This window comes from Abramis brama (genome assembly GCF_963993115.1).
Source record: "Abramis brama genome assembly, chromosome: 6".
NCBI lineage: Eukaryota > Metazoa > Chordata > Actinopteri > Cypriniformes > Leuciscidae > Abramis > Abramis brama.
The window spans coordinates 21,589,071-21,612,794 of NC_139968.1; the positions used below are offsets into that span (position 1 = coordinate 21,589,071).

At 36.3% G+C, this 23,724-nt stretch overlaps 2 protein-coding genes across 11 annotated transcripts in view; both read right to left on the reverse strand.

The window, feature by feature from the left end:
- The window catches only part of gatad2ab (GATA zinc finger domain containing 2Ab), a 29,563-nt gene extending 25,008 nt beyond the window's left edge, over positions 1 to 4,555 (reverse strand). Inside the window, exons 1-2 of one of the 6 annotated variants that reach the window (XM_084117513.1) lie at positions 4,293 to 4,555; positions 200 to 322 (exon numbers count right to left, since the gene is read on the reverse strand). In XM_084117513.1, coding sequence (XP_083973639.1) covers positions 200 to 322; positions 4,293 to 4,491 — 322 coding nt within the window. In that variant the 5' untranslated portion in view covers positions 4,492 to 4,555. Of the gene's footprint in view, positions 1 to 199; positions 323 to 2,637; positions 2,831 to 4,292 lie in introns of those variants that run through there. The other 5 variants (XM_084117512.1, XM_084117515.1, XM_084117516.1 and 2 more) reach the window with 5 other exon arrangements.
- Positions 4,556 to 13,708: 9,153 nt separating this feature from the next.
- LOC311085104 (uncharacterized protein) overlaps positions 13,709 to 23,724 on the reverse strand; it is a 42,877-nt gene continuing 32,861 nt past the window's right edge. For all 5 annotated transcript variants that reach the window (XR_014606738.1, XR_014606739.1, XR_014606740.1 and 2 more), the window contains one exon: positions 13,709 to 14,208. The gene's annotated coding sequence lies outside the window, so the exon portion shown is untranslated. The remainder of the gene's footprint in view (positions 14,209 to 23,724) is intronic.

A 23,724-nucleotide genomic window follows, 5' to 3' on the forward strand; every position in this document is an offset into this window, starting at 1 on the left:
TCAAGATTAACATGAGATTTAAGACCCCCCCTTTAAGACAAACACACACATCAACCCAATCACTTTGAATTCCTCCATCCATGTTAACGCTCTAGCGTGTCCTTCATATCACACATCTATAAGTCTCCAGCTCTCGTCCCCTGACTTTCCTCATCTGACGTTATCAGGAAGTTGAGGTAAAACAGTAAAAAGATCTCACTAGATTGCAGTGGCCATGTATCAGTCTCCAGCCCTTCCTGTTTACCAGCAGCCACCATCTCAGATACAGCAGCTCTGGTGTGTTTCTCAGGTACTGATGAATGGATCCCAGCCCTCATTTCTGCTATACATGGAAACAAAACTATTATTTTTCAACAAGTCTGTTATGGAGGAGAAGCCCACTGGTATTCAGGCTCGTCCTTGCCTACTACAACTCACATGAGAGGTGCAAAGTGGCTTAACTGGTTGCCTAATAGACACTCAACATGGTACACAAGGATTCGACAACACCCCGCACATAACGACAGGAGAACATTGGGAAATGCTGTGTGGTAGGGCTGAAATCAAAGCATTTGCTAATGTTTTTTTTATGTACTCTGATTATACTTGTTGGTTTCTTGTGACACTAAATTGGTCCCACCCTATTTATTTACAAAAAGCCACCTCAAGTCATCCTTCAGACAAAACATCTTAAGCCACCACAACCACCACACCCATGCAGACCAACCTTGAACAACACCTCTGCTCCACCATGAGAAATGGCACAAGTATTTCGGCATGATCATGATATCATCCGATATCATACATCATCAGAGCTGACGGTCAGTCACACTTTTACACAAGTCCAAAGTCTCAGAATTGAAACTGGCATTTCATAACCAACACAGATGCTTAAATTCATCTTGGGACAGTTGGTGCATGTTTACTGGATTTAAATATTAGAACATAATTACAAGTGTGCACAGAACAAAACAAAATCCTTTATGCTGTATTTCATCTAAAACTACCATTCAAAAGTTTGGAGTTGGTCTCTTCTGCGCACCATGGCTGCATTTATTTGCTCAAAAATATTTTATATATATAGTTTTTTAATATATTTAAAAATGAAATGATCAAAAGCTGAATTTTCAGCATCATTACTCCAGTCTTCAGTGTCACATGATCCTTTAGAAATCATTCTAATATGCTAATTTGCTGCTCAAGAAACATTTCTTATTATTACCAATGTTGAAAATATATTGATTAATATTTCTGAGGAAACGGCGATACCTTTTTTTCATGATTCTTTATGGATTAGAAAGTTCAAAACAACAGAATTTATTTGAAATGGAAATCTTTTGTGACATTATCAGTGCCTTTAATGTCACTTTTGATCGATTTAACGTATCCTTGCAGAATAAAAGTATCACTTTCTTTGCTGACCTAAACCTTTTGAATGGTAGCGAGTAAATATTGTCTAAAACATCATATTAAGATGCGCTACATGAAACATCAATGGTAGGACAACTAGCCTAAATAGTGAAACTCTGAACCTTGACCTCGGTCTCAACCTCTGAACTAACGACTTACATGTTATTAGTCACAAATCTAACAGCGTAAACCAGTCAGACAACATTTTTTAAACGGTACTATGATGGGAATACAATAAGCAGACCAACTCTTAATCTTTAACCCATTCAGACCCATTGAAACATCTAATAGCAGTGGACACTGTAAATGAAAGTTCAGAGCGTCTTGGTTTCACATGAACACTTTTACATGGCTGGTGTAAATATCAAATGGCCAGTTTGAAGTTTGGCCAGTTTTAAAACATGGCATAATACAGATACCACCACATTCGGTAGGCCTATATATATTTAAAAGGTCAATTATTAAAGAGTCATTTGTGACCAGTGGGAAACCCAGAGACTCATTTTGATCACCTGTACTGTACTGTTAAATTTACCAAAACAAAGTGAAAGTTTCAACTTTCTTGGGTCTTATTGGCCAACAGAGCAATTTTAACCCTGTAGTTTCCCACTGGTTTCAATTGTGAGCAGGAATTATACACACATTTTCATAACTTTGAAAATGATAAAAAGTGTTTCATTGGGGTGTTCAAAGACTAAAATGCACATGTCCACTTATCTGGAAGAATATGGGATTAAATGGGTTAACTACCCTGTTCCCTATATTAATCAAATCCAATATAATGGTCATAAACATCAATTTCTCTCAGATAATCTAATGACTAAATCCAACATTTCTTAACTTGTGTTTAAAAGGGAGTTTGCTCAGTGGCAACAAACCAATTCTTGAATAAATAAGACCTCGGTGAGTTTAGTGCTGAGGAAGCAAAACTAGTTAGCTAACCCGGCTAACATCAGCTAATGCTGACTTACTCATCAAGTCCAATTAGCAGGCGAGCTAAATGACTAGTTTATATCCCCCAAACAGAAAACAATTGAGCAGTTTCTTCTCTAAAGTTGATTATTACATCGCACTGTATCGGTATCGATATAGTTAGATGGAATCTGTCAAATTTATTTGATGAAATGGATGGTTAAGTTTGTAAATCCCCTGTTTAACTCAACAGTCCAGTTGCTAGCAAAGCTAATGTGAAGTCAAAACACCCTGAAACCCTCAAGTATCACTCAATCTCTCTTTAGAAGAACTTACTGAGAAGATGAAACGCTTATTGGTCTTCTGGGGGACCTCCACGCGTCTGGTTGTTGTTATTTACCCTAGTATTTTGGTGTAAAACTATCCCGGGGATCCCCTCACTGTCTATCTGCCCTGCCCGCTGCCGCTCCGGTCGCCAAATAAAGATCCTCGCTGCTGCTGCCTACACATGGACCCGAGACACCGCAGTGCGCATGCGCAGTGGCGCACTGGCCCACTGGCCCATATGAAGAGGGGATTTATATGAGGAAGAGCATCCACACACCATAGTCACCATTACAAGTGTTTACTCCGGTAACCATAGTTTCAGATTAAATAGCAACTGTTGTATTCTGTTGACTCCCCATACTGATGTCAGTCACATTTTTGGATATTTATCAATGAAATGGTGACAACAAACCAAATGTTTCTTTCTTTCTTATTATGCTACAAAAATAGTTCACGACTATAAAAATGCAAAGCAAAATGAGAACTGTTAAAATATAATAATCTAGATCATGTTGTTTCAATAAAAGAAATCACCATAATATTACGAAGGACTGACAACATAAATAAATGTTGAAATATTTAAATTACAACCATTAAATTTATAAAATACCTCCTAAATATCAATTGTACCATAATTTCCTCTTGCTATGACGTGAATGTAAATAAGAATTTTGATTTGAAGTAACTTAACTGATTAACTAAAAAAAAAAAAATTACATTAATCAGAATGGTAACGGTTAATTAGTAACTACATTAGTTACCATGAACTAATAATGAACTGCACTTATACAGCATTTATTAATCTTTGTTAATGTTAATTTCAACATTTACTAATATTTTATTAAAATCCTGTTAACATTAGTTAATGCACTGTGAACTAACATGAACTAACAATGAACAGCTGTATTTTTATTAACCAACGTTAACAAAGATACAGTAACAAATGTATTGCTCATGGTTAGTTGATGTTAGTTAATACATTAACTAATGTTAACTAATGAACCTTATTGTAAAGTGGTGCCATTAGAATATATGTTGGTCCTTATGAAGAACAGCATTATTTTTAAAATGTCAAGACACAAATTTTCCTCAGGTAGGCCTAAATCAAATTGCTTCATGTCAAGTTCAGGTGTTGGCAAAAGTTTTAAAGTAATGTACATTGATTTAGATATTTGCTATTGAATCTTAAACGCGATTCAAGAACACTCCAACATAATCTGGCCAATTTTACCAGACTTCATCTAATAACTTGTCAACTATTATTATCTCGTTCCAAACTGCATGAAAAAATTGCATTCCGACAGGGGGCGCTCTACGGCTCACAATTTTTTTTTTAATCTTTTAATCTATTAAATTTCAAATATTAGTAACTGGCGTGCAAATTAAAATCCTCTGCACAAATATCAATAAAATAATAATAATATATATATATATATATATAAAAACTCGTCCTGTAATCACAAACGACTGTAATTTGTCCATCCAAACCACAAGCGCTGAGAAAAGTAACAGAAACCACGTTGCAACGCCGTCTACGTAAAGCAGACTCAAACTAATAGTAATACCATAACAGAAAAAAGTAATACCGTAACAGTCTTATACATCATGGTTATGTCTTATAAACATGTAACGTTAAATAAAAATGTCCAGTTCCGTAAACATACCAAGTCCGTTAGCTTCCTGAATTAGTTTCCGCTTGCCTTGTTGAAGTCGAGTGTGACCCAGGTATAGCTCAGGGTCCGGGTGCAGCTCCGTGGGCTTCTTATCGACGAAATGAAACGAACACACATAAACTCTCTTCGGAGGATTTTTTAATTTTAGAGCCGCGAGCCAAGCCCGTTTCCTCTCCTCTTTCGTCGGCATACAGTGTAATGCATACGGCGCAGGGCACGGACATTCATCCCTGATTTTTTGGTGTTCAGTGCATATATTTTCTTGAAAACCCTTGAGTTTTTTCGAGTTGTTGTAACAACCAGATACAGCACAGGTCGAACCGGAGCTCATTTTAAACTCAAGTTCGCTGTATGCGTATATAAAAATAATAATTATTTAAAAAACAAAATGACACAGACCGGAAGCAGAACACCGGCAAACGGAAATAGAGTGAAGTCGCATTGTTTTCCAAACCAAACTTTATTTTTATTTTGAGTAGTACAACATATAGCTACTTAGATGATAAAAACGTAAAATAAATAAATATTTAAAGCATTTAAAAAGGTTTAGAAGAGGTTTTACAAGTTGTCAGCTGTGGTTTGGACTTAGCCTACACTAAATCTTAGGCTATTTATCTTTTTTCATCCCAAAATGATTTTTGTAGTTTCACATTTTCAATGTCTACAAGTTTTATCATGAAGTAAAATGATCACATAGCCTACTGTTGGCTATATGAGATTATATTATCCCTGGTTTCATAGACACGGCTTAAACTAGTCTCAGACTAAAATGCATGTTTGAGCTGCACTGAAAGCAACTTGCACTGACATGTATTAAAATAACATTGTTTTGTCTCAAGATGCACACCAGTAATAAGGCAAGTTAATAAAAGCTACTTAATGTCCTAATTGAACTAAGGCCTAATCCTGGCTTAATCTCAGACTTGTCTGTGAAACCGGGCCACTATTGCTAAAAGAATTCAGATCTGAGACCTGTTGCATGAAGCTAGTTGAACAAACTCTGAGTTTCAGAGTAAGTTTAGAGTTGACAAAATCCAACCTGGTTTAGATCAGGCTCACAACGCTTGGTATAAACGTTCTTTGTCAACAGCCAATCACACGAAACATGGAGAGCGTCAGTTCGATTCACTTCTCTGTTGGAGATTAAAGCGTTAGTTAACCCAAAAATTAAAATTATCCCATAATTTACTCACCCTCAAGTATATGACTTTCTTCTTTCAGCCAAACACAATCTGAGTTATATTAAAAAATATCCTGGCTCTTCCCAGCTTTATAATGGGAGTGAATAGATTTTGAAACCCAAAAAAGCGCATCTATCATAAAGCGACTCCAGGGGGTTGATAAAGCCCTTCTCAAACAAAGCGATGCTTTATTGTAAGAAAAATATTCATATTTACAACTTTATAAACTATAATCACTGGCTTCCAACAAAGCTTACACTACTCCTACATCTTACGTCATACGCCGGGTCAGAGGTCACTCTTCCACCGGAACTAGACTCACATACGACCGTTACCAGAAGCCAGTATGGATAAATATGGATATTTGTCTTACAAAAACACATCGCTTCACTTCCCATTAGGGGAAAGTTTCGAAAAAGACCCAAATAACGCCTATTCATTCTTCTTCTCACGTGAATAGAGTAAAAATGTACTTAATGTTAAGGTCTGAATGGGAGCCATTTAGGCTACCCATGAGCATTAATACATAGAGGCAGGAAGAAGTACTTTAGAAACCAGCCTTTATTCATTTTTAAGAGATTGGGTTTGGGGCTGGGTCCGTGGGGGACGAGTCTGAGGGAAGAACAGGAGACAATGGTAAGGGGAATGCAGAAGACAAAAGGTAGGTAAAATAAAAAGTGAACCCCCAGAAAGAGTCCCACGGACCCAACCCCAAACCCCATCTCTGCAATAATAATTAATAAAGGCTGGTTTAAAGTACTTCTTCCTGCCTCTATGTATTAATGCTCATGGGTAGCCTAAATGGTTCCCATTCAGACCTTAACATTAAGTATTTTACTGTTGTGTCAACAAGATTCAATAAGACATTTTCACCTGGCTATAACCAATGTTTAGATCTGTTGTGGTATTTATGCAAATTAGCACATACGGAATTAGATTATGCTCTGTTTGTACATGTTAACAAACAATTTCAAAAAACTTGTAATACATTTTTTGTTTGTCTTGATGTAAGTAATCAGCTCAGTAATTTTCATGGTGATATCTAAAGGTTAAATTTTTAACCCTATTCACATGAGAAAAACAATGAATAGGCGTATGAATAGGCGTAATTTGGGTCTTTTTCGAAACTTTCCCCTAATGGGATTCTTCTGGGCTTTTCCCTTACTCAGGACATATTGAGGATACAAAATCAGTTGAGTTTGCTTCTGTTGCAATTTGTTCAAGGTTGACCCCCATTTTGGCTTAAAATGACTGTACAGGGGGAGAGACTTTATATCATCAGATACATGTCACTTTACTCACAGCGGACTGGTCCAGTTTTGTTATGCGATCTCTAACCCAGAATAAAACTAACTTCGGGACAGGTTAGCCGTGTAGCGTAAGTTACAAACCAATTCACCTTCTTGAGCCCGAAAACCCAGAGTTTGCTCAAACTTATCTTGAACTTACCTGGGTATGAACTGAAACCGGCTTTGTGCAACAGGCCACAGAATACACCCATAGATTGTTTGGATATCCAGTGACATCTACTGGTTGTTTTGAGGTATGACAGCTCATGATGAACAACCATACTATTTAACTAGTGATGCATTTTCGAGCATATCTCAATTATAAGACATAATTGGGGATGTGTATGGATATATATATATATATATATATATATAAATATGTAATTTCTTTAAAAAAAACACAAGAGAAGCAAGTTCAAAAATCATTAACCAAGAATTAGAGGGCAGTATTAATTTTAAACTAACTTCATCAGTTATTATCTTAAATTAAGTTTGTGTTTTTACATGATGGGGGTTATTAAAGGCGTGTGTTACATCTTCAAGTGACATTAATAAGAGCCTAAATGTTTAACAACAACACTGAAAAAAATGATTTGTTGAATTTACTAAAAAATGTTATCGTAAGTGGTTGCACACAATTGATTTTAGCTACATTTAAACAAATGCATTAAGTTGAACTTAATCAATTTTAGTTCAACTTAATGTATTTGTTTAAATGTAGCTAAAATCAATTGTGTGCAACAATTTTTTAGTAAATTCAACGAATCATTTTTTTCAGTGAAGGATTTAAAAAAAACAAATAGTCAAACAAATCAATTACTTAACAATAAATATGTTTATTTTTAGAATAAAGCTTTATATTATTTTAATATGCATGAAACAATACAATAATTCTGTTAATAATTATTATTACTAATAATTTTAGAAAATAGGCTATTGCTAGATAAAATATTTAATATGAAATACCATTGGAAACAAGCAACATACGTCCAATTACTACGATTCCCAGTTTAATTATTTATAGAATTGCTAATTGCATTTCATTTTAAAGATTTTATTCGGGTTTTTAAATAATTCTTCAAATGATGACGTGCTTAAACACCCATTTCCACACCACTAGGTGGCAGCAAAGGCTAGGGTATCCCTACATTGATTAGCAAATATATTAATTATGTTGAGATGCGTATTAAAAGAGTCTGATAAATACTTCTCGTCTAATTTTGAACCAAATCTTAGATCTTACAACATCATAGAGTTAATTACCCTAATAGTTCTCCAGGCTAAAAAGGACACGTCAGATTAGAGTCAGTTTGGGCCTCTACCACTAGGTGGCGGTATTATATAGCAATTCAATGTATTGACAAAAACCCTGATGAGATTCTGGCCTGAACTTGACCTTGGCAGTACAATACATGTGCCCTTTAACAACACATTGCAACATAAATTCCTATGGTGTGTTTATTTAATAGAGTTTTATTATTATTATTATTATTCAACATGCTTGAATTTTTTTTTTTTAGGGCTAATGTAAGTTATAGGCCTACTGGACAAAATCAGTAAGGTTTATATAAGGTTTTCAACACTAACAAATGAATTAAGAAAACAATACCAATACATATAAATATACTTATTAATAATTGTAAATGCAATATATAATAATACCTTAAATTCAAAATAAAAACCCTTTGGTCCCCAAACCTCCTTGGATATTGTGAATGTTTATCTTGATTTATTTGCCTGTTAATTAATAAACTCAGTGATTGTTAGAGATGTGAAACTGTTTTTCCTGAACTTCTGGGCAGCTTTTCTCGCCAAACCCACGGTTGTTTCTACACACTAGGGTACCAGGGATGGGTGAAATCTCATTTGCATGTATTTAAATGACGAATGAATAATTTACACAAGGCTTGAAGAAGGCAAAACAGAAAATCAGTCGACTCGCGATCATCTTCGGCCAGTACAAAAAGGAAAACGGTTCAAAAAACACAGTCTACGGCTTCCTTCAGGTAAAAACAAATGCGGCACTGTGTGTGTGTTAGGCTATATGCGAGCGACGGGCCTTTTGGCAGCTTCACAAGCATCCACTTACTAGAACCTTCCATAAATTACCGCCACATTAAATGCCTCATACGACATTATGGAAAGGCTTGTAAAAAGCCAAGGAAAAACTTAAAAACGTATTTACACACGCAAGACAAATGGCATTTTCAGAGGAAAAAAAAAAGAATTTTTTTTTACACACTTAGTCGCTAACCTGCATCTACCCCTGTTTTGCCTTTCCCACGTTTCTACAGTCTTGTTGGTTTTATATGAAAGAGCGTGTTGCTGCTTATCAGCGGGTGGTGCAGTAAAAGCGTTCAGGGTCAAAGCATTACTGAACCGTGATTGGTTCTTCCATTAGAAGAAGCGCGCAGCCCGAGTTTCCTTTCAGCCAATCAGATGCGCTCGCCGTACTATTGTTCCAAGTGCAAGTCTGCATTCTAGACTCCCCCATATGATTTGAAAATAAATTGCACATAATTGTGAGTGACCCTTCCTCTACAATCTGAAGATTATAGACTGCGAAACATGCACGGCTGTTTGATTCAAACAAGCCATTTGGTGTATTAACAAGAAACAGACAAAAGATATTCACAAATAAACTAGTTAGGTGAACAGAATAAAAGCAAAAACGAGAGCAGGTGTTTATTTAAAAATCGACAGAGGTCTGTCTGCTGATAATAAAAATGTTCCCTGAAACGAAAATGTAATAATGCTATTTAAATGTCAGAATATCTGATATTTTCAAGTTCAACTGCAGGTTGAAATAAATTAAACAATCGTATTTAATTAATAAATCGTTATAATTTAAAGGCTTTCCGGTCCTGAGATCTGATTGGTCAATATACAGATTTGACGTGAAACACAAGCTTTGCCACATCATCGTGCAGAACTATTTTGTAGCGGCATAATTCCATTTAATTTGTTAATAAAATGACGTTAAAAAAATGTGTACCTAATATTTGTATTATAATAGGCCTATTTTTTAAAAAAATTTTTTTTTAAAGTATATTAATCTTTTAAAGCAGTTAAGGCACTCAGGGCCTGCTGAATAGCCTAAATACCGTGCTCGCTGTAACCGTTACTAATCGCACAATGTAACGCGGCCTCTTATAGGCCTTATTGCTTAATGAAATGTATTTCTACTTTAATCAGCAATGGTGCTACATTATTCCACTTGTAAATAATAAAACGACTTAATACCTCTCCACATGGATTAGTCTATTAACTACGTGATCAAGTTTCTCAGAGAAATATGGGAGCCCCCCCACAAGTGCATTGAGCGGACGGCCATACAGACACATATATGAACCCAGGGGGTGCGGGGTCTCACTGGTTTTGCATAAAAAAAGACGAGGTCCTGTGAAAGTTCTGCTCCCTGTGTGTGAATTCAATAGCTCCAGCATGGTTAGCATGACAAACTGCTCTTCAAGTTCACAGAGGAGCCTAACCTCCCCCGTCCCGCACGCAGACACACACACACACACACACTCCCGCTGTTGACCCTCGTTCATTCTCAAGTCTATTTCAGGCAAGTCAAAGGGCATTACTTCTGAAATTTCAATAATGCTATCTGCTTGGGAGGAAATGTGTTTAAGTTCACGAGTTTCTTTTTTTTTAGTCTATTTATGTAGGCTAAGAACAACCGAAGCATTTCTCACATGGTAATTCAAACTGAAAACGCAACACTATTTATCTATTAAAATGTATTAGGAAATGTAGATATTGTGGAAGTTTTTTTGTTAATGTGATGTGTGTATTTGGCTTTTCATGTAAGTTAATGTACAAATTTAAGACGTGCACAGAATCTATCATATTCAAGATAAGCTTCAATCTTAACAATTATTTAAATTTAAATAATGGCTTTATTATTTGATGTTTGTGATGTTTTTTTCTCCTTTAGTTATTTTCTGCATTTGTTTATATTTTATCACTTGTCCTGATTTGTTATATACTAATATATAGTATATATGTTATAATTTGACTAATGTTAAATGTAATTGATAATTCACCTCAAAATCGACATTCACTCTTTCATCTCCGATCTCCCTAATCTTCAAACCTATTTATTTTAAATATGATTGCCAACACTGGCTCATTTTTTTCTTTTTTGTCATCATCATCATCATCACAGACTGCATTACAAACACTTTTGTATATAAATAATTGTTTTTTAATACATAAATATTTTTTCAGATCCGTTTGTTCAGAGAAATAACAATTATTTATTTATTAAACCACCACAAAGATGAAAGAAACAGCAAGTCACAATAAAAAAAATGTAAAACAGATTTTCAAAACATATTGTTTGACACATTTTGTTTGTCTTTTCATCTTGGCTTGTTATAATAAGAGTCATCAACATTAAATATTTCAACAATCAACATTTTATAATGGTTAACATAAAATAAATACAAATTAATTAAACATAAAAATAATATGTGTTATTATTATTAAACCAAGAACCAAAACTATATAAATGCAGTATTTTGTATTGAAAAAAATAATTTAAATAAACACAAACTCAAAATTTGAATTACTGGAAACATTTTGTTAGATAAATCACTGACAAATCATTGACTTCTGAATTCATAGTGACAGAACAAATGGGAATTTTCAAAAGACATTTCCAACTATTTTTAACAGGTAAAGGGACATTCTGTCATGTAATTAAATACACCAAAAATATCAAAATGATATTAATTTCTGTTGTTATGCCTTGGTTTTTACATGCATATTTTGTAGAGGTGACTAAACTGTGTATTTTCTTGTTAGAAGAACCCTAAATGTAATATGACGCAACAGCCAGAGGTAGCTGGACTTCACGGCTAAACTCACTCCTCACCTCTTAAGGCAAAGACAATAAATGTCTTGGCAGACCACCAAGAACTGTTTCACCGGAGATTTTGAGCCCTGTCTCTGGGCAGAGGATGGTCGAGGTGGGGGGGTGAACAAGAGGACAAGAGCTGCCACCCTAATCTCTCCGAAAGAGGCTTGTTCGCTGTGGGTTTATCCCGTTGAGAGTAAGGGAATCTGCCATGCTCAGTAAGCATGTATATCAGGCCATCTCATGGCTCAATGGACGCTCCATGGGTGGCCCCTCCTGGTCAATACCACCGTACCCTCCGCCGGACCGGCCCAGAATAGGATAATCTCTCCTTCTCGCTTTCTTTCAGGCCAAAGTCTGGCCTCCCGGTGTCTGAGTCGTGGCCAGGGCGGCTTGGCCCTGATCCCGGGTCAGTGTGGCTGGGTGACCGCAGGCGCTTTGAGAAGAGGGGCAGGTTTCAGTAGGTGCACTGGAGCGCACTGGACCAGCGCTTGAGCTGACAGTAAAGGAAAACAAAAGGAAGCAGGACTGCCACCGGAGAAGCCTGATGTGTGTGTGTTTGAGTCAAACTGGATTCCTTCTCAATGAACACTTTCTGGCTGAGCGAAACTCACCGTTTCTGACTCAGTTCCTCCTAACAGCTGACAAAAGGCACTTTACAAAATCATTTTTATTTAACCTGAGGTTAAATAAAGGTGCGTTTAACCTTCCGGAAATACTGATTTTCAACTTCATGTCAGGTCAAAGTAAATATTATATAAGGTGGTTTACTTTCTGTTAGATTTATAGGACGTTTCGTTTTGCAACCCTGTTACCAAATAAATTTCTAAACAGTTCATAATCCTGATTTGTGTGATTTTTATATATATATATATATATATATATATATACATTTTCTATTAGTGATAAAAATATAAAAGGGCAAATTATACAATTTTAAAACAATTTCACAACAGAATCATGCAGTAACAGGGTTGAGCGTATATAGTTAAATATTACACTTGTGAAAGAACATTTTTTAATAGTAATTCAACAGATCATGACAAAATTATAAAGTTGTATGATTTTAATTGTTAAATGCAGTCAAGAAAATCATGACCGTTGAGGTGGGACAGGCCAAAATCACCATACGGGCCTTTAAGGTGTTTAAAATGAGTTACTTTTCATTGTGGGATAATTAATAGTTCATTAAACAAGTCTAATATTTTTCTCATAACAAAACAATATGGGATTTGTACACAGTGATGGGCAGATTACTTACAAATTGGTAACTGATTCCAAATTACATGACAAAAATTGTAGTTAATCCATTACATTACACATTTAAGGTAATATAATCGGACTACTTTTAGATTACTTTTGACCTAACTTGTTGTGTATCACATTGATTTGAATAGGATAATATTGATATAAAAATACAAAGAGAAAGAAAATATATCCCATTCTTTGTTATTAACAACATGAAGTGCATTAAATATTATATTATGTCAGGGTTTCCCAGACTGTGAGATGGAACAGGGGTTTGTGCGTTTAATCAAAAGCTACTAAGTAATTAAATCATAAAAATGTCAAATTAAAATAAATCATTTTAAAATAAAAACAATCAAAATAAAGCACTTACTAAAAAAAATATTTTATTTGTTTACCAGCATGTCATGTGACCATTAACCAACACCAGTAATAACCAAATTATTATTATTTCTATTGACTTAATTCTATTATTGACCTAACTTATTAACTTAAAATCTCAGGGGGATCTACTTCAAGTAAATATTTGGTCAAAGAGGTTCAGTTATGGAATCCCTGCATTGCATGTAAATATGAAATTATGTGAATTTGTAGATTTGAATGTGTTTGAAAGACAAAAGCCTTCCAAAGACAGTAATACATGGTTAAATGATTTCTGTAACCCAGTGATCAAATGCTGTGTGGCTCTCAGTTTTACATCCAATGCTTTGAAACACTCATAGGACACCAAAATGTTCCTTATGGAAAGTGGCAAAAAAAAATACAAAACAAGACACAGAAAAAAAAGAAAAAAAAACACAAAGATAACAAGGACGTTTTTTTCAAGATTTATTAAAGTAATTTTCTATTTTTTATACAAGGCAATTAGTAAAATGGAATAGTTGACAGCAATAGTATTTTCTATCTATCTATCTATCTGTCTGTCTGTCTGTCTGTCTGTCTGTCTGTCTGTCTGTCTGTCTATCTATCTATCTATCTATCTATCCAACCATCCATCCATCCAACCATCCATCCATCCATCCATCCATCCATCTATCTGTCTGTCTGTCCAATATTCAAATTATCAGTAAGTCAAAGTCTCAGTATCATTACCTGTCCATTGTACTGTAGATTTCAAACATCTTTATTCAAATATTGAACTTACCTTTATTGTCCAAAAATACTTACTTGATGAAGAAAGAGATCCGACAACAGTCTTTCTAAAAACAGTTATGTACAGTAATTAAATAATAGAAAAATAAAGGGAAAAAAATGGAAAAATATCTCCTCTTGATGGTCCTGGGATCAAGATTTAGTCAGTTTCTCTTGCAGGCTCACAAAACCTGAGGAGACACAAGAAAATAGAAGAGAATTAGTATCAGTTTCACTCAACGTTTGAAGAATTATAATGTTAATGCACTTCCTATCATGAACATTTTTGTATCGCATTTTGCAAATGGTCAAGCCATTGACTGCAGACCGTCTGAATGAGGTGTGGCTTGAGCACGGACTCGGATGAGAAGGGAGGGGGTTGAGAGTTGATTGACAGCACACGGATGCCGGGATGCTCAGAGTCACGTGTGTGTGGGGATGACGCTGCGTGTGTGCCACGCCACGGCATGAGTGTGTCTACCAGCACGCAGGTTGAAGGGGCGGGGAAGCAGACTTTATCAGCCGTGATGTTTGACCCCGAGCCTAGAGCCAGACAGGGGTCAGGGGAAGGACTGTCTGGGCAGTGGGATTGACCTCAGGGCTGTGGGGGTGGGGGGTGCTTGTTGGTTCCAGTCTAGGGTGCTTAATATCACCTCTGGGGATTGAGGTGCAGACAGCTCAACGACTGACCCTGCTTAATCATCAGTGCGCAACGTCTAGTCTGCTTGGTCATGGTACAAGTCATGAGTTATGGAAGTCAAACATGGCTGCCATAATCGTATTTTATTTGAATATAATAATTCAATATATATATATATATATATATATATATATATATATATATATATATATATATTTATATTAGTGCAGTAAAATCGATTAATCGCGAATAATCGCATCTAAGAAAAGGTTTTGTTTACATAATATACATGTGTGTGTGTGTGTGTATATATATATATATATATTTATATATATATATATATATATTTATATATGTATATATACACGGACATACACACACACACACACACACACACACATTTATATGCATATTATGTTAACAAAAACGATGCGAATAATCGATTTGACAGCACTAACATATATATATATATATATATATATATATATATATATATATTATTATTTATATATGTATATATACAAGGACATACACACACACACACACACACATATGCATATTATGTTAACAAAAACTTGATGCGAATAATCGATTTGACAGCACTAACATATATATATATATATATATACAAACACACACACACACACACATGTATGCATACATATATAGTTTTAAAAAATCTGTAAATAAAAATTCAAACACAATATGTATTTTGTCTATAGAATGCAAATATTTTTGCAGTGCATTTCTGATGAATTTGAGTGAGATCTTTCAAACCAGACCAAAACCATCAAGATAATAAAGTACAATAACACAAAGGTAAACCCAAAACAGCTGAAAAACAACAACTGTACAATATTATGGTAGATCTAGTTTCAAAGTTATTTCATCTCCATCTTACAGAGATAAAATGTTCATAGCGTCTGAAACGGGACGCGTTTTATTGGACGAGAGGCGTGGATGTGATTTATTTGAATTCTCCTACTGTAAACAAACAGCTAGCTTGATGCTAGGCTAGCAACCGTAGGGAACAGGTTGGGAGGACGAGTCGCACCAAAGCCGCCAGGAGACGTTCTAATGTACCCAGCGTTTGGATGGGGGCAGGAATCGCCCATCTGGGACCCCCCCCCCATCCCCTCCATAGAGAAGGAAAGCGCCTAGGATGCAGGCAGGGATTTTGTGGAGGGTGGGGGCTAGTCCTCGATTCAGACAGTCTAGTCTGATGTCCCATTAAGATTTGAGTCCAGGACTGGAGGGTGAGGGGCAGAGCGCTGGTTAACCCCCCTGGACTTCTGCTACCGCTCCTGGGTCCTATTATTTGAGGCAAGCTGTTGGCTGCATACTAATTCTGCATCACTCAGTCATGAATCGGGCTTGTACGAGGAGCGGCGTTTGAAATAAAGGTGGCGCAGAAGGGAGGCCCTGTATGGAAGGAAGCATATGCTCACTAAACACACTCGTACTGGCAAACGTCCAGTGCACCGAATAAAAAAGGGTTCGCTCGGTTAACACAGCTTGCTAACTGGTTAGTTGCATCATTCTGCAGGGAAGAGGAGGAGCCTGGAATCATGCAGCTGAAATGACCCGCATTCGTTTTCATTTAGTTTAGGCCTTTTGGCCTAATGATACACACTGTCAGGAGAGAGGAAAGGAAGTGATGGGGAGCAGCAATGGCAGGGAATGTTGTGAGCCAGACTTGAACTTGCATCATCCACAGGAGCGCCACAGATTAAAGTGTCAGAGCTCATGCACTAACCACTAGACCATTTACATAGAACGTTTATGTTCTTATTTATTATTGAAATGATTAAGGAACATTTTTATATTTACAATTAGTTTAAATATTACTAAAACATTATTAAACAATAAATAAAAATAAAATACATTATAAAATATCTAATATTTTTACAAGTTAAATATTTTTGGTATCATTTTAGTTTTAGTTCTTTTCTCCCATTTTATTATTTATAAATTATTTTATAATAAATTGTAACAAAATAAAGCTTTTAAAATATAGAGAATGACTACTTTATTATCAAAATAAAATATATATTTTATAAAAATTGAATGTGACTAAATATGTTTTTTATTTTAAAATAGTTTTATTTTCAATTATAATATTTATGTTATTCATTTATTACAAATAATTAAAAACTGTAATGAAAGAACTGTCTTGACGTGGCACATTAAACTAAAACTAAAAGTATACTTTATTAAAATGTAATATAAATACAAAATAAAAATAATAAAATGTCTTATATTTAATGTATTACTATATTATTAAAATATTAACATGTTAAATATATATGTTATTACATATTTTAATTTAATAATTATTGTGCTTTTAAAATATTTTCAGAAAATCTGTTTAATAAAATTTTAATAAAACAAAACGTTTTTTCAGTCTTTATATTTAATGTTTAAAAATAAGTAATAAAATGGACATTTAATAATATTATATTTATACTAAATTTACTTTCAATTTGATACTACAGTAATAATTCTACCTTCTGATAATATTATCATAGTAAGTGCAAACTATGCTTTTCGAAAAGTTGTAAAAAGGTGTTAAAATACATGCCACTGGATCACTGTTTCTTCAATCATGTATTCTGCTGGGCTTTACAGAGGCTGAATGAGAGACAGACACCAGGCAAGGCCAGTGGAGAAAAGCATCCAGTCTCCAATGAGACCCCTCTCTCCATAAAGGGGGGCTCATACCAATCTTTGTTCCCCTGTTTAACACTGCTTTAAAACAACTCTTCTTTATGGACTCAGCAAAGAAAACTTTAAGCACTATAAGAGAAAGAAAGGATATATAGACTTCCCTAGGGTTGCCAGGTCTGCAGTGAAACGAACATTTACATCCTATGTCGCAGTAATAATTGTGCCCCTATTTGCCAGTCAAATTTGTTTCAGGGTGTAGCGAGACGACAAACCCCCCTGACCTTGACCTCTAGGGTCCTTCTTCACCTGCAGCTGAATAGAGCAGCTGGGCCGTCTAGCCAGCGAATGACTGAATATTTGACACTTTTACTCGTTCCCATGCTCTATCATGGGGGGGGGGGATAGGGTGAACATTATTTCACCAAGTACAACATGATCCTGGTTCAACACCTTTGTTGATCCTGGAACAACATTCCAATCAACCAATCAGATTTGAGCAACAACCAGGGTTAGGTGCTTCTACATCAGTGTTATTCACCCTTATCATTTCCCTCTGATTTTAGGGATAACTTATGGGTAGGGTTAGGTTTATGAGTAGCAATAGGGTTAGGGCTAAATATTCAGACAGGAATGTTGATATATGTTGATCCAGGAACATGTTTTACTTGGCAAAATCACGGTGACCATATAGGTCATTGTAAGCCTTATTCAGACAAGCAGCAGCATACAAATCTGTTTTTTCAGGCATATCTGACACAAATGTTTGTGTTTGTGTAATCAAAACAAAAAACAAAACACATGAAATTTGGTGTTTACAAATCCAATTTAAATGTGGTGTGAAACCAGATTCAAATGTGTCAGTGTGAACGCTCATATTTTTAAATGTCTATGGATTAACAAAAAGCATTGTCGTCACTTAATATTTGCTCATGATTAGACATGATTTTATGGCCTCTTAAAAGCCTATCTGAAACACGTTTCCCTAAAAATTAGCTCCATACACAAAATGCTGCCTGTTTAGTCATTCACTTTAGATTTCGGACACAGCCAGTACTGTACTGTAGACCATCACGCTCCCTCCCTCGCCCGTCTCTCTCCGCTGTCAGCATGAGGACCCCAGGATACTTCCTTATGGCTGCCTGCAACGTGCCTGTCTGAAATGCAAAACAACGGGGTTGACGTGTCGGGAGCTGAACGTAAAAACTCATTATTCAGTGTGGATCACAGAGCTTTAGGTGAATGTAATTACTTTCAGATGCGATTTATTGGGGGTTTATGTGACCTGTTCTGGCAATACAGGCATTTTCTTCTTCTCATAATCTACTGCTGGGATGTGACTCATTTTTACAGACACCTGTATTCTGGTACACAAGATCCAGCAAAGCTGGTGGTCTCCCTGCTTGCCTTCATCTGAATACATTTACATGCAAATTGTGCTAGGCTGGCAGACACTAAGCACCGCTGAGACTCCACTGAGCAAGACAGTGTCCAAAAAAAACATAATATACAGGCATATCAGACAGCTTCTCGACTAAATCTGCCACATATTTACCACAGTGTCACGATCTTACTGCAATCCCATAATTACGTTATCATAACCGAACAATCCAGATGGGAAAAGAGCTGCTAAGCAGGACAGGATGTGCCAAATGCATTAGAATATTATAAAACAGCAAAGTCAAACTAATGCAAATACAGAAATCAACATGTACAAAAATGTTTTGGTCAGGTAAACGAAAAATGTAATAACAATAATTATATGAGTCAAAATTATTTCTTAGTATGACTGAATCAACCTGACTACACCAGGGTAACACCAATGGAAACGATTTTAGGGGACAGATTAGGTATAAATATGTCCATATGCCTAATTTCTAAAATGCACATAAACATACACAACTGGACGTCCACATGTGTAAAAATAAGTAGATAATTCAGTATTCTGGTTATACTTGCCAAATGTTTAAACAAACATTTAAAAATATGTTCTGTTTTACCTTGATTACCCTCCCCATGTATTTAAGCCCTGAGTTTCCTCAGTTCGTGTTCGGTCTTGTTTGCTTTGATGTTTTACGTGTCTATATGTTATAGACCTTATTCAGAGAAGCATGACCTGTATGAAAGGCTGTGAGGGACAGACTTACCCGTGTTTTCAATGGGATCTGCAGTAAAAAGCTGCATAAAGCTCCCAGATCAATTAAAAGTTTCCACAGCTCATGTTTGTCTGGAGTTTTTTGTACACTGAAATTTCTCTGAAAGATCTTTTCAGTGTTTCATCAGCAGAACAACCCCAAAACACCTTAAATAACAGTTCAACCCACTGAAGAGATGCATGCCTATACCTCACAGCCTCGCTTTCATTCCCGTTGAAAATCAAAAATGGCGCTGATTTGAATAAGATCTATTCTCCTGAGTTTCTCCCATGTTTTCCCGATGTTCTCATTATAATTTTATGTAGCCTATATGACAGACTTGTGTTGCACTTAACTGTATTTTCCTTTTTTCAAGTGATTCCAATCATATTTCAAGCAATTCAAAACCATCATGGTGAACAGAGCGCATTTGAAGTGTATCAGCTGAAGGAAATAATCTATTATTTATCGGCTTTAATATATCGACCAAATTTACTTATCGGGCCGATAATGATAACATTAAAAATGAACATATATCGGCCGATACCGATATGGTGGCTGATATATCTTGCATCCCTAATACTATATATATATATATATATATATATATATATATATATATATATATATATATATATATATATAATATTAGGGATGCAAGATATATATATATACATATATGTGTATATTATTATTTTTTTACTTAATGCTCATTCTAATAACAATAATTTTCTAATTTGAGTTACTTTTCAGCATTATATCAGCCATATTTTAGTTAAAAACTACATATTGATGACCGCCAGAGTGCACAGATACTGGATTCTGCAAGAACCATTTCATCATTAAAACACAAACTAACATCATATACTTGAGTCCTAGAGCAGCTCTAGAGACAGAACAAATGACCATGAGAGATCGGGGTGAAGGTGGAGGAGGAGGTGAAGCTCCAGAGGCGAGCGAGTGTCAACCCCAGCTGGGCGGACATTTTGTTGACATGCTGATAGGGATTTAAGCAGTGGGTGGGTGTGTGTGCATGCGTGTGTGAGCTAGGTGAGAGAATGAGCCGGAAAGGGGGGAAGGAAGGAGCGAGGCTCACAGCAGCGACGTTTCTAAGGTTGATTTCAGCGCGAGCTGAGACGATTAGGGGGAACGGTGAAGGACAAGGAAGAGGGGGCTCTCTGGGAAAGATGGGGACCGGTCCATTGAGACGCTGGTATTGGGGGGGGCTTTTTCAGCTGAGCTAATGAAGCATAGGTGGAGATGAATAATGGAATCTTCCAGAGGGTGGGCTGGTGTCTTCGTCCGCTATTCAAAAACTTGGTTTCTTTGGAGAAACATGTTGAGAGGAAGAAAAGCCCTCCTCTTAAAGGGGTATCATTGTTTACACTGCAGGAGATGGACAGCAGGAACAACTGTGGCATATCGGCGATGTTGATTCCTTGCAAACGATGCTATAAATAAATGTCCTTGGACTTCATTAAAATATGCTTAGGATCATGTAAATGAACACAGATGTAAAAAACGGTTGCTAGGTTTGCGCAGAAAAGCCGCGGTAATAGACGCCCCCTTATTTGCTAGTCAAATACGTTTTGGGGTGTAGCGAGACGTCTGACCATACAACAAACCCCCCTGACCTTGACCTCTAGGGTCCTACTTCACCTGCAGCTGAATAGAGCAGCTGGGCCGTCTAGCCAGCGAATGACTGAATATTTTGACACTTTTACTCGTTCCCACGCTCAACCAAGACAATCTTTAGTATTTGTGGAAGGGAGTAATGTTTGCTGTGCTCGTTCTTCCATTATCTGCGATATTTCTCCTAGTTAAAGCCCGCTTACGCCACTGATAAAGATTATTAGCGTCCACACCAAGGAACGAAACCTTTCTGTTTATTATATAGTAAGTGTGCTTGCAGTTTTATTGCTGGTCACTCTAAATGCTTAAGCTCTTTAAAGTTGGGTAGATTCTAATTGGCTGTCAATCAAAGTGAATATAATGAATCATTCCTCTGTGTTGTTATAGTGATGAGGACTTTCCTATTCTTATTAAATTAAAACAATTATTAAAACATGGTTATGGTTATTGTTACAGTTATCATCCTTGGTATGAGTAGGCCTTTAGTCATATAAGAGTCAAAATCTGCTAAGGGGAAATAAATCAAAATGTATCATCTTTTATTGGAAAATTAAACAACATTTTACCAAACTTTGATAATTGCCTTAATCTTTTAAACAACTAAGATAGTTATCAAGCCACATTTTATAAAAATCACCATTGGACGACTACAGGGATTCATCTCGAGATCACTCTTTTAACAGGCTTTTTTTGGCTTTTTTTTTTTTTTTAAAGATCAATCAAGAATATATATATTTAAAAAATTTTAATAAGGAATGTCAGAATCAGAATGCGTAGTATAAAAAATGTCTGTCAAAACCAACACATTGAACGATGTTCACTAACCCGGCAAAATTTTTCAATTGGATTGGCATTTATTCTCTTTAGCATGCAGTGTGAAGTATTTCACTCAGTTCTCTGATCATTACGATTCAATTTCAGCGAGTGAAGAACAAATTTATACTCACGTGCCTTATATATTATGCACTATCTTCTCTGACAGACAGCATGTTGAAGCCGCTCAGGCCGCCATTTTCTCCCTCTTCTCAGAAAGCGATGACATAGTCAAAACATCCGGTAGTGTGGGTTTTTCAGGAAATGCGTGTAGGCCTACTCCCTGGACCTCTGCTTCTCGTAAATACTAGTGTGTATTGTGCACGTTATTTTTTGACAGACATTGATGTCGTGATATTTAAATGATGTAGATCTGAAAACAGATGGATCGTAAGGTAATAATTATTAATTTATTAGCTGGCAAGTATTCAGGGAAGTGATTGATGCCCATGAATGTGTTATGTCGATGTTTTTACTTCTAATATTCCAAGTTTTTGACGGACGCGATAGCGAGAGTAAAGGTCCTTGCACGAAATTTGCATCCGAAATTTTCGCACGTTAAAAAATAAATAAGACCTCACGTTGTGGCCCTGATATGTCACTAGACATTAAGAAATCATGTTCATTTCAAATACTTATATCACTGACAACAGTAGTTCGGCCAGGATATTGTCATTTAAAAAGTGAAGTTGCAGCCCTCAACTGATGTTGATGTTGTCATGTTGTGTTTTGGCCTGAAGCGCCACCCTCCACCTATCTACCAATCACAAAGTCAGTAGTGTTTCGGCATCCGGGTTGCCAGCTCAGCTCTAGTTACCACAGCTGCAGCTACAAACGTTCCTGCTGGATCCTGCAGCCTATCTGGCAACCTCGAGTCAGGGGGGAGGGGGAGGGGATACACCGCTCTACAGTAATTTGAAAGTGATTGGAGGGGGGGGGGTATATCTGACTCAAATCTGTTAAATTTTGTGTAGTCTAAACAACAAAAAACACAAAGTCTGATGCTTATTAATGCAATCCAAATGTGGAGTGAAATCAGATTAAAATGCGTTTCAGTGTAAACGCTCAGATAGTTCACCAAAATGTTTTAATTCTGTCATAATCTACTCACCCTCATGTCATTGTAAGACTGTAGGACTTTCTTCTGCAGAACACAAGAGAATATGTTATAAAGAACATTGGGAACCAAACAACATTTTGGACCCCATTGACTTCCATTGTATGAAAAAAAACCTTTCTCGAAAATATCTTCTTTGTTCCACAGAAAAAAAGAGAGTGATACAGGTTTGGAATGACATGAGGGTGAGTAAATAATGACAAAATTTTAATTTTTGGGTGAACTACCCCTTTAATGGGCGAATATTAGGTACAGCACAATTTGAAGTTTACTCGTCAAGCCCTCATCCCAACCTTTCACTTCCTGTCTACATCCGTCTACATCCCGTGCAGCCACGAAACCATTTGCCACGGAACGGTACTTTCTCATTCCCTCTCTTTCTCCCTGTCTGTCTATCTTGTTCCACGTCTCCTTTCTCTTCTCAGCGTACAGACAGGCCCGAGCTGGTCTGAAGCAACGTTTTGAAAGGGTGGGGGGTGCAGTTCGGGGGCATTTTCATTACGGTCAAATCTCAGGCCCGGCTCTTCAACGTGGCCTGTGCCACCGAGCCGACAGTTTAATCATACAAACAGCACTCCATTCCCATTTCCAGCTCTCTCCTTCACACACTCCACTCCTCGCTTCATAATTCTGCGCCCCACACACTCCACACGCACGCAGCGCTGTGTTTTGGCTTAAAAATGACATAATCAGTGACTTGGATAAA